Below are 21,298 nucleotides of genomic sequence, written 5' to 3'. Positions count from 1 at the left end.
ACTATTCTCTTTGAACAATATACCACAGCAACTTCTCTGCAACATTTCAACTGAAGGTTGGGCCAAGACTGCAATCAGCTAACTTTTTAGGCTTCTAAAGACCAATTGGGCCTCAACTTGTGCTGGCATGCTTGTCACCCTGGCCATCCATCCCTGATTCCCCTTCAATGATCCTTTCCTGTACTGTCATCCCCTAATACCACTCTGACTTCCATCAACCTTCTCACCTTCCAGAAGTACAACTTTTCCCTGGTGCTATGGAGCCCAAAGGGCCCATTCTCTCACCCTCAGCGGGCACTGCCCTGAATCCCCATGACCACTTCAGATGATTACTTGAGCATCCTTATCAAATGTTCTATTTCCTTTAGAATCATGCCATCAAACTATGCTGCCCTCTATCCTTCCCAATGTCTCAGCTACCTCATTCACTGAGGATTCTGGGACCAGTTTATAAAATTTCTATACATCGCTTTCCTATGTCTTATTATGGCAGACTCCCAATGTCCTGGAGACTAACCCACTCTCAACCCGCCCTTCAATGTCTCTCTTATTCCTCAACTCCAGCAACCTTCATCCATACGAAAACAACCCATTTCTACAGATAACAGCAGTATGCAAATTACTCTCCCTCCAAAATCTTGAACTGTAATATCACTATAGCTAGTAGCTCTTCAGCTCTTTCTTTTTACTATTACAACAGCTGTTCTCTGGGTTCATACTATCTCCAGTATTTATAATCTTCATGTTTCTCCCCCTCTACGCATTACACCAATCATTTCTTCAGTTTCTCTTACAGGTGAATTACTTTCTTACCAGTACCCTCAACTTTCTCCTACCAGCCTATGACAGACATACATACTCCACTTAAGAAAACACCCAATATTGAACTCACTCCCCTACTTCTACAGTCTTCTCTGGTGCTATAATTGAATGATGCATAATCCTAGATGAAGCCATTCCCACAAATGAATTACTACAAAATGATGCTTCTATCCTCAACAAATAAATTAATACATATAGGCTGCTGACAATTTAGAGCCCTGTGATCCAAATCTCTATGAACACCTAATGGCCACCAAAATAGGTTGTACATTTGCAATTTACTATTCTAGACTGAAGTATTGAAATTGCAATACAATTGTTAAACAGAGTTGCTGTTTTCTTTTTTTCTTTCTTTTTAATGAAACAGGTTCAGAAGGTTAGAGTTGTTGTTTTCTGACTACAGGTTTTGAAAACATTTGTTCTGAAATAGACATTCTTTAGTTAAGGTAGTTATTCCCAGTTTGAAAGGGTTTAAATTTCTTCAAAGAAACCATATTCAAATTTTCAACTATCAAATTAGTAAATACAGTCTGTTCTATCATAAGACATGTTCCTGTAACACCAGCTATAAGTGGTTAGTAAATAAAATAACACTGCCAATATAACACGGAAGTAGGTTCACATATGAATTTTCCCAAGCAAGGAGAACTGGAATAGCAATAGAATTATAACTTTCAGTAGAAAAGAATAAGACTCTTACTTAGCTCAGCTCCGGCCAAGCAGCAGCCCTCTCAACTCTATTTTAAGAATATCGAAAATGAGCACCTGTAGCCAGGGCTCCCTGCTCAGAGGAATAACACCAACCTTTATATGGATTCCTGGATCACAGCAAGTAGCACTTTTCTCCTGTGCCCACCTTTACGGCAGGCCCACTGGCTTAGAAAGTTACTTGCACCTGCACTGTCTCAAGACCATGCAGGCTTGAAATTTCCATCCCCTTATATTTTGATATCTTTAAACTCTCTTCGGAGGCAGCATAAGCCAGGCTAAGTGGTTTCAATGGGCTGCTCAAGTTATCTCATAAGGTACCAATTATGCTTCTGTTAGTACTCTGGTTTGAAAATTGCAGAGATCTTGAGTGGTCTGCCTTTAACCTTACTTTTCCTATAAATCCTGTTATTTTTAGTAAATAGGCAATCCTGAAGTATTTGTTTTTAGCAATGCATTTGATGTTATAACAGGAATGCTTATATTGTTCAAATACAATACTAATGTTAGGCAGTGTATAATAAGCAATTTGTGACTATATATAATGTTTTATAAATATTTATACTCTTTGACCCAGTAATTCCATTACTAAAAATCCATCCTAAGAAAACTAAAGATAGACACAAATTTTTATATATAAATATATTAATCAAGATAATTAAACTGAGTATAAATTTATCAGCAATAGAGCAATGATTAATGAACTATTAATATAATAAACCCATAAGAGAGAACAACCATTTTCAATAGTTTCTCTTTCTTTAGAGAAAGAAAGAGGTGGTACCCCAAGCCATTATATCCTTTCAATCAAACTGTTCCCAGTTTATCTACGTGATATACTTGGTTCCCCCTTTGAAGACAGGTTCTAATGACCAAAAAGAGTGACTATAAAACCACAATGAGATACCATCTTACTCCAATTAGAATGGCCATTATTAAAAAGTCAAAAAACAATAGATGTTGGCTCAGATGCAGTGAAAAGCGAACACATACACTGATGGTGGGAATGAAAATTAGTATAACTTCTACGGAAATCAGTATATCGACTTCTCAAAGAAATAAAAGTAGATCTGCCTTTCAGTCCTGCAATCTCACCACTGGGTATCTACCCAAAGGAAAAGAAATCATCATATCAAAAAGATACCTGCACTCGAGTGTTTATCACAGCACAATTCACAATCACAACAATATGGAATCAACCTAAGCGCCCATCAACCGATGAGTAAAGAAAATGTGGCATATATATACATGGAATGCAACTTAGCGATAAGAAAGAAAGAAATAATGTCTTTTGCAGCAACTTGGATGGAACTAGAAGTCATTATCTTAAGGAAGTAATTTAAGAACAGAAAAATAAATGCCACATATTCTCACTTATAAGTGCGAGCTAAACTATGGCTATAAGGACACACAGACTGGTAAAATGGACATTGGAGATTCCCAAACCGAGAGGGTGGGAGGGGGTGAAGGATGAAAAATTACCTTTGGGGTATAATATACACTATTCAGGTGATGAGTACACTAAAAATCCAGACTTCATCACCATACAATATATACATGTGAAGGAATTCAACTTGTACCTTCTAAATCTAATAATTTTTTTTTTTGAGACAGAGTCTTGCTCTGTCACCCAGGCTAGAGTGCTGTGGCATTAGCCTAGCTCACAGCAACCTAAAACTCCTGGGCTCAAGTGATCCTCCTGCCTCAGCCTCCTGAGTAGCTGGGACTACAGGCACACCACCACGCCTGGCTAATTTTTTCTATTTTTAGTAGAGACAGGGTCTCATTCTTGCTCAGGCTGGTCTTGCTCCTGTTCAGGCTGGTCTCGAACTCCTGACCTCAAGCAATCCTCTCGCCTCAGCCTCCCAGAGTGCTAGGATTACAGGTGTGAGCCACGGAGTCTGGCCAATAAAATTTTATAGAAAGGGGAAAAAAAGAGTGACTAAAAAACACTGAAAAAGACTATGTAGCCACGAACAGAACTGTCACAAATAAATTTTAATGAAATGAGTTTTGCTTAGAATGTAACGTTAAATGAAAACTAGCAAGATAAAAACTATATACTGCAATATTTCAACAATGTGTGGCACCTAGAATAGTTCATGCATATAATAGGTATTCAATAAATGCTCAGTTAATTGAAGTTAAATATATATGTATACGTACATCGTGTATGTGTTCCATTTTTTAATAAGGAAATATGTTAGCAGTGGTTGATTATAAACAGCAAATTACAGGTGATTTTTTCTGTATATGCTTTTATTCCTTTTCTTCTCTTACTGGAAAAAACAATAAAAGCTAGCTTTCAAAAACATATTTAAAGAAATATGCCTACATCCCCAGCAATTCATTGAAACAAAAATGCAATTACTGCCTGAAATAATTCATGAAAGCTGGTAAGAGGTAGCGAAAAAGCCACCCAAACAATGAAATTCAATTATAAAAAATCACATCTATAGAGACATTATCTTTGGTATATTAAGGTTAACAACAGTAATAATAAATGATTAATGATTAAAACACCTTCCTCCTCTAACTTTCCCTTAAAATACCCAGACATACCAAAAGACAAAATTTGGCAAAGCACTATGAACTGAAAAGAGAGATCGAAACAAGAGACCAAAACTTAGAAAAAATTTCTGCATGCAACATTTGACAATGGCGCTGAAATGAGAAGAGAACTTTTGGATTATCCATGTTTGCTATCTGAACGAGAGTAACATGGAAAACCCTAAAGATGATAGGGAAAAGGAATCAAGCTGTAATTTTCAGGAGAATAGGAAGCATGCAAGGAATTCTATTTCCAGACAAATTTGCATCATATGAAAAGAAAACAGATTCAGAAGGCCTTGGAAAACATACCAATTATGTATCCTTCCCCCATAAAAAGTTATTCCAAAACATACTGAGAGATTAATAAAATTTTGTTTTTAACAGGGGATGGAGAATCATTTTATACTGAGGAGAGGTATACTTCATGATGAAGGTATAACAATCATGAATCTTTCTTGCTCCATCAAAATACAAAGAATAAAAAAAAATACAAATATAAAGAGAACCCAATGTAAGCACAATCATGACACAAAACTATCAGTCTATGACTGATATTAAGCATGTAGAAGATACAATTTTTATATATATTTAACTATAATTAATATACATATCAAGAGCACTCTGCAGAAAATTCAACTTATTTCATATCACCCATAAGGTATTTACAAAGTGGTCAGCCATAAGGAAAAGCAAAATCGATTTCTTAAACTAGAAAATGTATAGGCCACAATATGACCACAGAGCAACAGGAAGGAGAGAGGGAGAGTGGAAAAACTTAACATATAGATTTTGAGGGGCAGGCATAGTGGCTCACACCTGTAATCCTAGCCCTTTGGGAGGGTGAGGAGGGAGCGTTGCTTGAGGCCAGGAGTTTGAGACCAGCCTAGGCAATAATAGCGACCTTGTCTCTACAAAAAATATAGAAAAAGTTAGCTGGACATGGTGGCACACCTGTAGTCCCAGCTACTTAGAGGCTGAAGCCGGAAGATTGCTTGAGCCCAGGAGTTCAAGGTTGCACTGAGCTACAATGAGGTCACTGCATTACAGCCTGGGCGACAGAGCAAGGCCCTGTCTCAAAAAAAAAACAAAAAAAAAGTATATATAGATTTTGAAGTACCATCTACCTCAAAGAGTTATCTATACTCTTAACCATTACAAAAGGCTTCAACTACATTTAAAAAAAAAAGAACATGAAAAAAAGACTGAGACTATATTTACTAAAAATTGCCAATGCATGGTTAAATAATACATGATTATTTTTCTTCTTTATGGTCTTGTATGTTTTATAAATAGTCTACAATGAGTATGTTTTATCTTGATAAGAAATATAAAATAAAGAATTTTAAATGTTTATTTTTAGAAAAATAGGAGAACTGTAGAGACTATCATACTTTATTTCTGAATTTAATCTTTTTCTTTCCTTGCCCTTCATATACTCAAAAAAATTTTGTAAAGGAAAAGTAAAAGATATATGAAGACAGGACCTAGATAATCTTTTAATTGTTACTAATTATTAGTGTTTCAAACATGACAATAACAATTAAATGTAGTCTGAAAGCAGGAGTTTATCACTGTCAGAGAGTGGTGTGGTTGGCATCACAGAGGTGAAGTGGGCTGTGAGGAATGGTTAGAGAGGCAGTGAGGGAAACAATTTATTCAGTAATGCTTTACTGACCTAGTTCTGCCGTAAGCCAGGAATTGGGTAACTCTTTATGAGACCAGGAAACACAGCCTGGTTCTAGTAGAAAGGAATGACTCAGAAGGAAGCTTGGGGTGTTATAGTCAGAAAAGGACATTAGAATCAGAAAAGGCCTGAGAATCAAGTCTAAGGTGGCTATTCCAATGAATGTCTTATTTGGAAAAGAGACCTGGGAACCAGGACACCAGCATGGTCAAAGGAGTAACGGCTGAGAGATAATCAGGGTAGGTTCTGATATCCCTTTGGGATAAAGGCAGGGAATACATGAAAATTAGGGGAATAAAGTCACTGAGGATGATGATTTTGTAGAGTTTTGATGACTCTAACAACTCCAGTGAGACAAAGGTCATATAGGTAAATGAAACCATAGAAACCAAAAGAGAAGAGGATGCTGAAACACCATCCTGGAGCAAAACAATCAAAGTAGGAAAGGAAAAATAAAATGCATAAGAGCTGGTCCCTCAGTAAATGATCCAAAAAGGAAACTAGAGAACAATTTACAATAACATCCAAAATACTTAGGAATGTAACCAGAGAGGTGAAATACTTGTACATAGCAAACTACAAACCATTCCTGAAAGAATTAAAGAAGGCCTAAATAAATAGAAAAACATCCCATGTTCATAGACTGGAAAACTTAATATTGTTAAGATGCTAATACTACCCAAAGTGATTTACAGATTCAGTGTAATCTCTATCAAAATTCTAACAGCCTCTTTTGCAGAAATGGAAAAGCAGATCTTCAAATTAATATGAATTGCAAGCAGCCTCAAATAGCTAAAACAATCTTAAAAAAAGAACACAATTGGAGGACTCAGACTTCCTGGTTTCAGAACTTACCATAAAGCTACTTTAATCAAAACTGTACTACTGGCATAATGATAGACATGTAAGCCAATGTAAAAAAAATTGAGAGTCCAGAAATAAAGTTATATATTTCTAGGTAAGTTTTACCTTTTTTCTTTTTTTTTAAAGACAGGGTCTTAATCCGTCACCCAGGCTGCAACCTTTGAACTCCTGAGCTCAAGCAATTGTCCCACCTCAGCCTCCTGAGTATCTGGCACTACTGGCACAAGCCACCACACCAGGCTGGCTAACGTTTTTGATAAGGATGCCAAGAGAAAAAGAGGCTCTACTGGAAGGTGGACAAGAACAAGAAAGGACAGCCATGGACTGAAGAGGCAGCATTTTGTCATTGGAATGCATAGAATTTTTTTATTATGACTTAGGACAAAATCACTTCAGCTGTTCAATAACCAGACTTAAATTTCTCACTGCAAATTCCAGCAAAGTAGTAATGTTGCTCTCTTGTTAGAAAGTATGGCATTTGTTCATAATTTTGTTTTTAAACAGCCCAATTTCCGAGCTGAAAAACCAAAGTTATTCCTGCCAAACTCATCAAGAAAAATTCATTGTTCCCTAGACAATGTTAAGTTCAAAATTAATTCAAGGCCTGTCTTCTACATGACCTGGCATGTCTAGCTCAAGTTCTAATAATTCAGTAATTCAAAAATGTTTTCCAAATGATTTTAAAAGTTAACTGTTGGTTTCATCCCAAGGCTATAAATATAGTTGATTAGTGCCAAATCATCAAACCATCTCCTTTTACAAAAAGAGCCACGCTTATAGCACTTAAAATGTATTTCAGGGAATTGTTCACATGCCTGTCTTCCTACTACCTTGCACACGTTACAAGCAGGGCTGGGTCTTAGTTTATTTGTAGCTGCTCAGATACATTAATGGCTGGCTGTTGATAAAAATCAACTACAACAGGCCGGGCGTGGTGGCTCACGCCTGTAATCCTAGCACTCTCGGAGGCCGAGGCGGGCGGATTGTTTGAGCTCAGGAGTTCGAGACCAGCCCGAGCAAGAGCGAGACCCCGTCTCTACTAAAAATAGAAAGAAATTATATGGACAGCTAAAATATGTATAGAAAAATTAGCCGGGCATGGTGGCAAATGCCTGTAGTCCCAGCTACTTGGGAGACTGAGGCAGAAGGAACGCTTGAGGCCAGGAGTTTGAGGTTGCTGTGAGCTAGGCTGACGCCATGGCACTCACTCTAGCCCGGGCACCACAGTGAGACTCTGTCTCAAAAAAAAAAAAACAAACAAACAAAAAACCAAACAAACAAAAAAAATCAACTACAAAAAAGATGAGTTTTAAAAGAAACACTATAAAGAAAATGTCAGGAATCAGTTAAGGCAAGAAAAAAAAAATGATTTCATGGAAACAGAACTAAAGCAGAGTTCTTACTTCTCCTGGCTTTACTAAGTAGCTGAGTGATCTTTGACAATCAATTACTTAACCACCATCTCCAGGCATCCATTTTCTCCACAATAAAACAAAGGAGGTAGACCAGATGATGTTAATGTCCCTCCTCAGCCACAAAATTCTATTATTCTATGATATCATCCATGGTTTCCAATGTCAGCTAAAACAATATTATTCTATGATACCATCCACAATTTCCATATGGCAGTCAAAACTTACGTAAAAATTCATTTAGTCAAGATAATCTTCTGAGGAAAGTGGTATATGAGACATTAATAAAAGAAAAAAACCAAAATCACTTAATATGTATAAAGCCACTGAATATGCTTTAGTGGATGCTAAAGGGAAAATAAATAAGGAGTTCTTATTTCAAATGTAGCTAGTTTAAAGCTGAAATAGATAAAATAACAGTTTGTTCACCAGATTCTAATAAATCTAGCTACAGTCAGATTATACGTAGAAAATTAGCTGAGACCTAATACTTAACAGCATAAGAAAGGGCATTACAAATGTTAGACTGTAGAACAGAAGCATCCTTTCTTCATAATTAAAAAAAAAAAAAAGCACATAAATCTTCAATCTTCATAGCTATTCAAACAATCTTATGGATTAAATATGATTTTTCACATAATCCTCTGCCACATTCATCATTTTCCTCATATATTTCTCCTGCAATCTTAAGTGTGTTGAAAGAACTGAGAGCGTATACTCATACACAGAGAGTATAAGAGAGCTTTTAAGAGAAAGAAGATATGCATGATCCACAACAGCAGACAACATAAATATGGCCCCACCTTCCACCACCTTCAGGCTGCCTCCTTTCTGCCTAAGACTGGCTTCCACTAAAGAAAACCAGGCAGGCCAGCCCACCCTTATGGTCCTGAGAGGTGGCTTAATAATCAGCTTCAAGAAAATATGGCAGGGAATCTCCTGATCTTCCCAAGGAAAAACGAGGCATCTGTAGTCACTGAGCACTTTTCCTAACTTTGCCACTTCAGGAAGAAAACATGATAATGTGGTCAAAATCAATAGCTCGCTTAAAAACAATCCACTGGTATGGCTGTTAGTTGGAACTACTTTAGTAGACCAGGATACAAGGTGCTAAAGATCCATTTACTAAGCATCTCCCCTCCTCATTCTCCAGAGATTCAGAATTTAACTTTCACTATAATCTGTGATCCCCAAGAATGAAAACCCAAAGCTATCTATCACAAAAGCTGTGAACAGGTTTGTCTCTCTAGTACCTGTGGTGATACCCCTTTGGGAGAAGGTGTGTGGAACCAAGGGGAGAGTATGGCTGATTTCAAATGGATGGCTCAAATGGATGCACTGTCCACCTTTCCCCACCCATTAGCTTTGTACTAATACTGTAATAGATAGACATTTATAAAGAGAGCCAACACTTACACACGGTCAGGGAAGAAGATTTCACATCCAATGAACATAAGTCATCTAAGAAAAAGTCATAAAAGAATTTCCCTGAAGATGTGATTTGTACCACATCTGCAGAGATGTTAAAGGTGCTTCCCAGATCTTATCCAAAGATAGTAAGCAACAGAAACACAAAGCATAATCTCTAGCACTACAACACAAAATATTAGCCACACGCTATTGTAGGGCCAGAATATTCTATCTGTAAAAAAATACTTCAGAAAATAATACTATTTTAATAATAAAACAATAATACATTGTTTCCTGCCCTATCAAAAAGAGAAAATGATTTGACCAGCTCATACGCGTATCACAGGTACAGTTCCGTAATAGAGACAGAGTATTTACTCACAGTTTCACATCATCATTCAACTTTCACAGCCAACTCCTAATAGAAGTACACTATCTCAATCAGTCTTAGAGGCCATTAGTGACCCAGAGTTGGTTATTACGTCCAGGGTCTCAAAGCACAAGGGAGAACTTCTTCCTGCCGGCAACAGAATACACTGCAAATAGCTAACCTGAAGTCAGTTCCAAAGCTAATCAAATTTTTTTCTCAGGCCAATCACTTAGGTATCTGCTAGTAGTTAGTTCCTTGACGGCAGGGATCTTTGTGTTCTATTCACCAAAATACGTCTCAAGTCCCTAAAATAAGGCCTGTATACACTCAATAAATAACTATTCAATGAGTAGGTGAATAAATGTTGCTATTGAAAGCAATCAACCAGATGATATCTAAATGACCTAACATCCTCTCATTTTGGTTTTTATTCAAAAACATGCAAATCCCCCACCACTGACTAAAATAAATTGTTTTGGAGATTATGTAGCATTTTTATATACATTATAGCCTCTGTGCTAATAATCCTTGAAAAGCATCCCATTTTGTATATAAAGAAACCAACACTCAGAAAAATTACTTGCCTACCTATATATAGAAGGAGATGGAATTAAAACTCAAACATGCAGATTCCAAAACCAATACCCTCTCCCACACTATGTTATTTATCTACTATACACCCACATATGTGTATGCATGCATGCACACATATATAAATCTTAAACACTTTTCTTTAAATGGGACTAAGCTGTCTTCTTTAACAAATAATTTAAGGAGTTAAACAACTTTAGGAAAGATGCAAACAATCAAAAACACAAACTTCAGTCATTTCCACTTCTGAGCAAGATAGAATAACAGAGACCAGATAAGCCCTCTCACTGGAAATAAGCAAAAAACAAACAAAATATATGAAACATCAATTTAAGGCACTAAACATCAGGCAACAAATGACAATGATTCCTGAGAGAAGGAACACTAATTACATAGATCCTAGGGTTTGAAAGAGTGTGGCAAAAAGGGAACTAAGCAGATGGCACAGTGGTAGGCAGGGATGAGAGGATCTGGGTGGCAGGTAAGGGTCCCTAAATATACATTTACGTATTTATAAGTTAGGAAAATCTGAACTGCCTAGATATTTGATATTTATGAATTATTGTTACTTTCTTCATTCAATAATGTAATGTGTAAGAGCGTCTGTAAATTTTTAAGCATCCCTATCTTTTAGATAGACAACATACTCAAATATTTTTCATGAAACTATATATCTGGATTTGCTTCAAAATAATCTAAACAGAGGACAGGGAGAGTGAGGGCAAAGGAATAGGGTAGAGGGCAGGTGGTATAGAGGAAATAAAATTAGCCACAAGTTGTGGAAGTTAGGCGATGGGTACAAAGAGATTCATTATACTATTCTACTTCTGAATGTTTGAAATTTTCTATAATAAATATATTTTTAAAGCACACATTTAAAATAGGGGTGGGTATTTATAAACCTAAATGCCCCCTTCATAGAGGATTTTTTTTTTAGGGTGGAAAAACTTCTCTGTATGATACTGTGGTGGACGTAGGACACTGCATTTGTCAAAACCTACATAACTTGACAACAGAGTGAATCTTAACATAGGCAAATTTTTTTTAAATTCATGTAGGAGGTCAGGATATCCCAGGATGGAATACAGAAAGTAACAGATGCCAGCTTTTGAGGGACTCAGATGTACCCATAAGTTTTCATCAAGGGTCCCTGCAAAACCATAAAAGTCTAAGAACCCCTAGCAGTATGCAAAACTTAGTAGATATGGATATCCGTGCCTTTGTCTAGGGAAAGGGCCTAAGGCTTTCACAAAAAAGGTGGAGAACCAATGACATTTCTCCCTGCCAGCAACTTTTTAGCTGAAAAGTGACCTGCTATTGCTCTTAACCTAAGGACAGTATCTCATCCATTACATGGTTTCCCTACAAGGACAATACTACACAGCTATTACCACAAGCAAAGAATACTGCCAGCGAATTCTACAATTCTGAAAGAAAGTTCTGACAGACACACATATACCCCCACACACACGAAATAGAAAGGTGGCAAATTATGTCTAAGTTCCCTTTACAACATTACCTTTTTATAATAGCACATTTCATTTAATCTAAAGTGCATCATTAGTTTCTGTGCCACTAAGAAAGGAAAAAGTCATCAATTAACTGATAACTTACCACTGAATAAAACAGTTCCAATTTCAGAGATATTCAAATGTGGGAAAACTGTACATCTTGCAATCAATTAAACATTGCATTGAAAAGGTTAATTTAGCTGAACCCTATCTCAGATCAATTAGACAAATTGTTCAGGTAGATCTAGGAATCTGTATTTTGTTAAAGCTCCTCAGAGGGTTTTGGTTAAAGACTCAGCAAACTGCCAACCTTCAGAGGCAGTAGAGAAAGCACGCACTCTGGAGTCACATAGCTCCACAGGTGCACCTGTGACCACCAGCAAATTCTGTAATTTCCCAGAGCCTCAGCTTTATCTGTTAAAAGATGTCAATGCCAATGCCACCTACTTCCTATGGTTGATAAAATAAAGGAGAACACGTGTAAAGTACCTGGCACACAGCAAGATGTAGTCTTCCTCCTCGCTAAATTACAGGCGATTCCTAACTAGAGACTTGTGAGCTGTCTATTCCATCTTAAAATTTATACAAGAATGAGAATGAGACCTATGAAACTCAGCACTGTCATTGCTGGGCATAGTAAAAAGAATCATTCAATAAGTGTTTATTATGTAACTCAGCCATATACACACATTTATTTTGGTACTTTTTAAGAGGTCCTACACAAGTGAAAGCTGTTTAATAACATTTTGATTAGAAGATACTATACTCGATTTACCTCAACAGGGAAACACAAAAAAGCATACTTTTAAGTGTGATATAATTTCAGAGAGATAATGGTTCTGTTTCATGTACAAGTTTATGTTTTGTTTTAGGAGATATAGATTTTTCAGAACCCTGGCATAATTGCATCAAAATCCTAAAAGCAATGCTGTGGAAATTCTCAATTCAGGGTGCTTGTATATATACTCAGATGTTTGATCTGTTCCTAAAGTGATGCTTTAAAACTCAAACAGCATTTTAGGCAGCACCTTCGGAACTTACTAGTCAACTCGGGATGTGACTCATAGGGGACAGGTTTAGCCATAATTGGTTAGAGTTCTCCCACACATGTGTAGCATAAGAAAAAGAAAAAAGAAAAAAGAAAACCTCAAACCCACAATTGCACAATGTCTCAGACTTGTGTTCCCAATGAAGAACACATGGATTCAAACTGATGCTGTGTCAATACCACCAACCCCACCCAAAACGCCTGAAGTTAAGGATTTGCTGCAGGGTGCTAACCTACCAACACCCCACCCACAATCTGGCCTCCGTGGCAGGCTCTGCCAGACACATGAGCAGACAGGACACCCTCACTGTCCTCCCCCACCGAACAGTTGGCCTGAGACTTAAGAGGAAAGAGAGGTACTGGGAGGAGAGGAACACATGGCTCATTTCATTTTCTTTCTCTCAACCAACCACTTTTCCCAAAAGGAAAGGGTGCTTTGGTTCAACTGCCCAAATCTGAAACCCTAGATTCCTCTGTGATTCCTCCCTCACCCTCAACTTTTTTTTTTTTTTTTTGACACATTGACTGCCACATTAGGAAAAAAAAATATTTTCCCTGGGGCCACGGTGTTTTAATAAAACAAAACGATCCTTTCTAGTTGGTTATTTTTATTGTTTTCTGTGTGTGAGTTATATGCAACGTAATCCACGTTTTTGGAATTAAGTTGTCAATATTAATTACAACAAGAACATCAACAAGTAAAATTTCCACGAACCAACTGCAGGGTTTTACTTCACAAGGCCCCTGGCTCAAAACTATCTTGAGTTAAATACAACTCACATGGCAGTCAATGTGTTAACCCTAAAGTCTCTGCCACTAAGCTTTCTCCAAACTCTTCTTGCAAATTCCTTACAAATCCATCCCACCCCTTCAACTGCCCTAGTTGATCCCTCTTATCGTCATAAAGGTAGCTCTATCCAATTTTCCAGATCCAGCTTTTCAGTCTCCAAGCCATCCTTTTCACTGGGGCCAAAGTTATCTTTTCTATAACCCAAACTTGACTGTGTACTCTCCTTTTCTAAATTCTTCAACATTGAAGAATTTACCTATGAGGTAAAATTCAAATTCCTACTCTAACCTCAACCTATCTCCCAGCTTTATATTCTGCCATTCCCTAGCTTTACTAATTTTTCATCTCAGCCACATTAGATTTTTCCCACTCCTTGATTTCACACATAGCTGTTCCCATACTTCCGTGATTTTGTTCACACTATTTTCTATGTCTGCCATGACCTGCTCCTCTTTTCTATCAAACTCAACCTTCAAGATAAGGTTCAAATGTCTTCTTTTCTGGAACACCTTCCCTAAATACTCTAAGCCTTTCTTCCCTTCCCCTTCCCCACAGTCAAAAGTTATTACTCCTACAATAACTTACTTGTATCCATAAGCAATATAACTCTTATGTCCGTGTTGTAACTACTAGTCTCCCCTGCGGTTCGAGTACCTCAGGGAAAGGAATCTAATAATTTTGAATGGCCATTTTGTACAATATATGGTACTTGGTTTAGCTTCAAAAATTTTTTCTGGACTAATTTGGGGAGCAATGATAGCACTGACCTGATTTTAAATACAATGTTAACATGCTTAACTCTTCCAGAAGGTATTTATCTTAGAAGGAGAAGCAAGTTATTCAAAGCGAATTTCTAACTGGTGGGAGATGGAGTCTACCCCTTGACCCCTATCATCACAAATTCTCTATCACCACCCACTGTTGCCAGGACCAGTTTATGGCACACCGCCCACCCACCAGCATCGTATTCCCAAGCCTCTGGCACTGCCCCAGCCGCATACCACTTTCACAAGCTCCAGACTTCCACAGAGTTCAGTACTATGAAAATTATCAATTAAATAAAAAACATGGGAGGATGCAGATAATAATCAAGACCACTAACAAGCACATGTGGCAGCAGGAATGCAGATTCTACTCTTGGAGTATACACACAGCAAAGGCAGTATGTATTCCAGACTCAGGCAGGACTAAGTCAAGACCAGGCCCTCTACTCACTGTCCAAAGGGCCCTGAATCAAGGTCCTCATCAGTTAGCTGTGGAAATGGATGCCTACACTGGAGCCTGTTAAGAACAGTAAATGAGAGCAATGAAACAGGGCCTGGGGACACAGGAAGGCCACATAGAAGCTCCTGAAGCTTCTGAAGTCTTCAGAATGGACAGTCTTCCACCAGGGCTGCTCTGGGTACCCCCTAAATTCCTACCTTGAAAACCTAACTCCCAAGGTGATGGTATTAGCAGGTGAGGCCTTTTGGGAGGTGATAAGGTCATAAGGGCAGTCCCAACGAATATGATTAGTGCCCTTCAAAAAAGGCCTAAGGGAAGTTGTTCACCACTTTCACCACGTGAAAACACAGCAAGAAAGTGCTGTTTGTGAACAAGAAAGCAGGCCCTCACCAGATACCAAATCCACCAATGCCTTGATCTTAGACTTTCCAGCCTCCAAAACTGTAAGAAATAAATTTCTGTTGTTTATAAGTACCCAATTTATAGCATTTTGTTACAGCAACCCAAACAGATTAAGACGCTCATCTATAAAACAGAAATAACAGTACCTACCTAACACAGGGAATACCTTTGTGCCTGACAAGGCAAATAACAGCACTCTAAAAAGTGTCAACTTCTACTATGACCTCCACTACTATTCTTCTTAATTTTGTTCATACAAAAAAACTGCCGCACATCATCTTCAATAGTTAAAGCCCAACCCTAACTGCCATTTACAGACTGTGGAATCACCACAGGCCTTTATCCCCATTTCCTTCCAAAACTCCTCTAAAATAATAGTAAAGAAATCACAAAGACATGAAACCACAAGGACAAACAGAAAGGGAAAGAAGATACATTTCAACAAACTTTTGCAAGATGGGAGGCAGTTAGAGGAGTGGTCACCGCGTTGCAGGACCCCTGAGAGGCTCAGCCCTGGAGGTACCAAGGGAGTACCAAAGGCTGACCTGAGGCTCAGACCTGACAAGAAGGGAGCTATTGAAGGGAGTGTTCAAAGAAATTGAACCCCCAGATCCAGCAGGAGATCCAAAGTTTTTTCTAAAGAAACTAAATCACAGAGGCAGGAGAACTGTAGCCAGGAAAAGTCAAAGTCTATAGCCTCCATCCCTCCCCTAATCAGGTTGTTGCCCAAACCCCGGCAGCTGGTATATCACCAAACATACTACAGGCAGGAGATGAGGGTTTCTTCTCCGCAGACACTGACTAGCCCCCGAAAGAAGATGCAAAGGTGCTGATATTTGGAGCAGACTCCCAATGAAAAGTCCACCCAAACTCCAATGGAAGTCACTAGACCACCATCACACACACATGCTCTCTCTCCCCTCCAATCAACTTCTCAGCATCTTGCTCTTCATTAAAAACAGCCAACGGGCCGGGCGCGGTGGCTCACACCTGTAATCCTAACACTCTGGGAGGCCGAGGCGGGAGGATCGCTCGAGGTCAGGAGTTCAGGACCAGCCTGAGCAAGAGCGAGACCCTGTCTCTACTAAAAATAGAAAGAAATTATATGGACAGCTAAAAATATATATACAAAAATTAGCCGGGCATGGTGGTGCATGCCTGTAGTCCCAGCTGCTCGGGAGGCTGAGGCAGGAGGATTGCTTGAGCCCAGGAGTTTGAGGTTGCTGTGAGCTAGGCTGACGCCATGACTAGAGGCCCGGGCAACAGAGTGAGACTCTGTTTCAAAAAAAAACCAAAAAAACAAACAAACAACAGCCAAGGATCACCAGCTATTTGTGACATAAACACAGACAAGAACCCTGAAATGAACAGGTACACTGGAGGAAGCAGAATAATATTAAAAATATATCAGACAAAGAAAAAATTAAAAATGCACACCTCAGAAGTAAGTGAAGATAATACATTCATAAAATAAGATGTGATGAAAAGGAAACAGAGAACAAAAAGATTCTAAAATTTTAAAACATGATTAGTAAAATTTTAAAAATTTAAAAATTTTAAAAATGAAAGCTTTGGAAGACAAAATTGAGAAATTCTCCCCCTGCCCAGCCCTTCCAATACAAAGAAGTAGAGGTGAGATAAGAAAATCTGAAGATCAATTCTAGGCGATCCAATAACCAAACCAATAGAAATCTCAGAAAGAAAAAACAAACAAACAAAAAAAATGAAGGGTAGGAAATTATTGAAGAAGTAACAGATATTTCTGAAAACTGAAGGGTATGAGTAGATTGAAAGAACCTTTAATATAATACAAAAAAGAAAGAAAGGAAGAAACTAACCAACCAACCACATAAAAGCTTTAAAGAACTTCAGAATGCCAGAGAAAAAGACCCTAAGCTTCAAAAACAACAGAGAATAAAAAAGAAATCAGAATGGCTTTGGATTCCCATCAAAAACCCTTCAGACAGAAAACTGTGAAAATGCCACTGAAATTATGAAAAAACCTTATTTTCCAACTAATATTTTAGATTCAGCCAAACCAACTATAAAGTATGAAGATAGGATAGACATTTTCAGACATGCAAGGCCTCAATTTATCTCCCTTGAACCCCTTCTTAGGAAGCTCCTGAGGATACACATTAGCAAAATGAAGCAAACCAAGAAAAAGGAAGACCAGGAGATCCCAGAAACAGAGATTCCAAGACAGGAGAGAAGGGACGTGAAGTCCCAGAAAAGCAATCCTCCTGTCCAGATTGGAGCAAGAGAATGGGATGTTGCAGAGTGAGGATCCTCTAAGAGAAAACCAAGTGGAATTGATAGGTGATTTGATATGTTACCTGGGGGAAAAAAATCAAAAAGCATTTAACATTTCTTGGAGTTTTGAGAGAACACAGCCATAGAAAACAAATCAAAAAGTTTAAGATTGAATTATTTGCTCTGGGAGAAACAAAAACGTAGGAAAAAACATAATAGTAGGTCATTATTTAGCAATATATATGTACATAATAATGTAAATATTAACTGCTAATTTTACCACAAAAATGTTATATAACTATATTGGAGGGTTTAGGGGAGAAAAGAGGGTAAGAGCTCACTTGTGATACTAGGAAGTCAAATGTTTGTTCTACACTGATTTAGAATTATGAAAGTAAAACACAGGGATAAAAAAAAAAAAAAAAAACCAGAAAAACTAGGAGAGACAGTAGCTATCCATGGAAAGTAGGACCAAAACACACCAAAGGCAGGAGACTGTTGTTTTTGTTAAAAGCCTTTTAGTGTTACTGGGCTTTTAAAAAACTATGCACATATATTAACTGGATTAAAACAACTTATTTTCATATCAAGGGCAATTAGTTCAATTTATAAAGTTGTCACTATCAACTTCATTTATCAGTTTCTTACTTGTAATTCTAAATTCACTGGCTTAGAAATACTATAAAATGATAGTTTCCCATGCCCATAGTAATTCCAAAATATGGTATTATACAAAAGTACTATTTCAAGTAGTCTTAAACACCATAACAGTTTCTATGGAAATCTGCATTCTAAGAACTCAGGATGCCTGGTATACATTTCAGACCTACTCACTTGCTCTTCCCTACCCTGGGGGAAGCCAAGGAATAACTGTAAAGGAAGAATGTATGAGGAAGATGGGAAGGTATGGAAAGAACGGATCTGACCCCGTAATACTCTGAAATAAAAAAAAAGGAAAGCACCTGGTTCTAGCAGGACAGGGTGTCTAGAGACGCTCCCTAACAGGTCAACCCGATTTGCACTAGAGAAAATACTGTTAGAGGTCCCTCTTTTCCCACAGGTGGACAACAGAGTTCATTGAGGAAATGCTTCCTACTCTCCCTGCAACAGCTCATTTGGGGGTATAAACTAGATGTTCGTCACTCAGGAGCTTCCTCTGCCACAAATATTGCTAGAAAATTAATTCCCAGTCTACCTTTGAATAAGATAACAAATACATCATTTCAAGTATTAGCTAGTAATGATTTCTTTTCCACCATGCCATAATCAAACTTCTACATACATAACATCTTCATTTCATTCAATAAAATTTTGCAGCCCATGTCAACATTATGTTTCATTTAAAAAAATAAAATTATGAACTGTGTGACCTTGAGCAAGTTACTTAAGGCCTCACTTTCCTCGTCTCTACAATGGGAATAACACCTACCTCACTGCGTCACAAGAAAATCAGAAGAAATAAGGTGTATAAAGCATGTAGAAGCAGGTATATGGCAGACAATCAATGACAGCCCCGGTTGTCCTCTGTCCCCTACCTCAACCCCTGGCTGGGGAGGAAGGAGAAGAAACAAATGTAAACAAAGTCACAAGTTACATAGTGTTTTTAGCCAAAAACCATTACAAAATCATGCATAACATATTAATACTTTCTAAATCAATGTGATACCAATTGTCTTATAAGTATTACTTTTTCTAAGCCTTAGTCTTTTCCAAGTACAAACCCAATTTACAGTTTTAATTCAGCTAAGCTGCAGGTTCAGCTAATTCAGCTAGCCTAAGGATTAAATGGCACCACATTACAAAAACACAACATTCTTCGGGTAAAGACTACAAATCCATACATGTAACAATCTAAAGAGGCTGCTAAAAGTAATTCCATTTCTACAGAGTCCATCTCAAGAGATATCAAGAAAGACCTATAACTTTTTTAAAAAATAGGATAAAATTGACAGATAATGCATGCAATAGAGAATAATTTTCCCCCTCAAACACTTAGAAGCACCATAACCTGAGATGAAATAAAGGGATTGCCATAATACCCACAAAAAAACAAATGTCCAGGTATCCGCAACTACCAAAGTCTTCCCTTTTGGGGCCATTCCTGTCAGACTTTCCTCTAAGGGCTCACTTCCAGAATCCACAAAGTCCCAACACAAGAACCCCATCAATTTTTCAAATTAATTCCCCAAACGACAAAGCTAAAAAGGTAAATAAAACGACCAGCTGAACCAAAGCCAAGTTCTCCTTTCCCTTCAAGGTATTCAAAGTAGGAGAGTGGCCCAGAAGTACAGGATCAAACTCCAACTCATCCAAAGCAAGAACCAAAAAGGTACTAAAGCTAAAAAAGGTATGATACCTGGGGATTCATTTACTATTTTAAAACATGTTTATAGGTCCCAAGATTTGGAGGCTGCCTCGAACATTTGGTACCCTTATAACTCCTCCCCCATTTTTTTGTAAAAGTATAACCAGAAAGTACGAGCACAGTAGCGTGGCCTCTACACTGCGGCATCAAAACTACAGCCAAAGGGTTGCAAGTTTAGTCTAAAACGTGAATGTCGAGGTATCCAAAATCCAAGATCCTAGAGTAACACGCTTTGGGAGGGTCAAAGAAACTCTGTGTATCCGGGAAGAACTGTATGGGCGCTTGACTCCAAGGAACAGGGAAGAGGTTTGAAGAAGCAGTAAAGAAGATGGAAGGGGGTGGATCCGCGTCTGTCGCGGCGGCCGAAGGGTCCCCAGTGCGGCGGGGCAGCAAGGGCGAAGGGGGAAGGCCCGGAGGCTGACTTGGGGCGGAGGCCGGGCAGGGACCACACCTCCCGGCCAGCACGGCAGGCAGAGGCCGGGGCCACGAGGCGCACCCGGGTGCTGGAAGGGGATGGCGAGCGCTGGGGGCGGGGAGGGGACTCGCCCGAGGTCCGTGGCCCGCGGCCGGAAGCGGCCCCCGCCGGCCGACCCGCCCGCCCCGGCCCAGGCGGCCCCACTCACCGATCAGCCGGCGCACCTCGTCCTCGCTCAGGTAGAGGCTCACGCTGGGCCCCGCGGCCGCAGGCGGCAGCTCTGCGGGCCGCGGGGCCGGGGCGGCGGCAGCGCCAGGCGTGGGCAGCAGCGGCAGCAGCGCCAGCAGCGCCAGCAGAAGCAGCAGCGGCGGCGGCGGAGCCCTCAGGCCGCGGGCCCCCGGGAGGCGGCCCCGGCCCGGCCGCCCCAGCCGCGCCGCCCCGCGCATGGCCACTGCCGCCGCCGCCGCCGAGGAGGAGCGTCTGCTGCCCGCTGCGCCGCCGCCCACCCCCGGCCCCGAGCCCCTCACAGCCCCGAGCCGGGGGCGGCCGCCCAGGTCATCGCGCCGCCAGCCCGTGGCAGCCAGCCGCCGCTTCAGACCGCCAGAGCGCGCGTCCGCCGCCACCGCCTCCTCGGCGGCATCATCCACTGAAGGAGGCTGCCCGCGGGGGCGCGCCCGTGCGCGCCGCCGCCGCCCCGGGAGCTCGCACGCACCGCCCGTTCCGGGCGGGTTAGTGCTTGGATTGTGAAGTACCTCGGTCGGGACCAAGGGCTCTCCGGTCACCCTCTCTAAAACAGCCTGTCCCCGCCCCACGTTGTCACCGCGTCTTAAGTTTGCTTGTCTATTGTCTGTAACCCTCCTCCCCCGACGGAGCGTC

General features: G+C 39.7%; 1 protein-coding gene across 2 annotated transcripts in view; it reads right to left on the bottom strand.

The window, feature by feature from the left end:
• The window catches only part of RYK (receptor like tyrosine kinase), an 88,285-nt gene extending 67,205 nt beyond the window's left edge, over positions 1 to 21,080 (bottom strand). The window contains exon 1 of one of the 2 annotated variants that reach the window (XM_069473224.1): positions 20,631 to 21,080. In XM_069473224.1, coding sequence (XP_069329325.1) covers positions 20,631 to 20,868 — 238 coding nt within the window. In that variant the 5' untranslated portion in view covers positions 20,869 to 21,080. The remainder of the gene's footprint in view (positions 1 to 20,630) is intronic. The other variant, XM_069473225.1, reaches the window with a different exon arrangement.
• Positions 21,081 to 21,298: the final 218 nt, after the last annotated feature.

Source organism: Eulemur rufifrons, chromosome 7 (genome assembly GCF_041146395.1).
Source record: "Eulemur rufifrons isolate Redbay chromosome 7, OSU_ERuf_1, whole genome shotgun sequence".
Lineage (NCBI taxonomy): Eukaryota > Metazoa > Chordata > Mammalia > Primates > Lemuridae > Eulemur > Eulemur rufifrons.
Note: the sequence above shows the minus strand (reverse complement) of the source record. Positions and strands in the feature narration are given on the sequence as shown.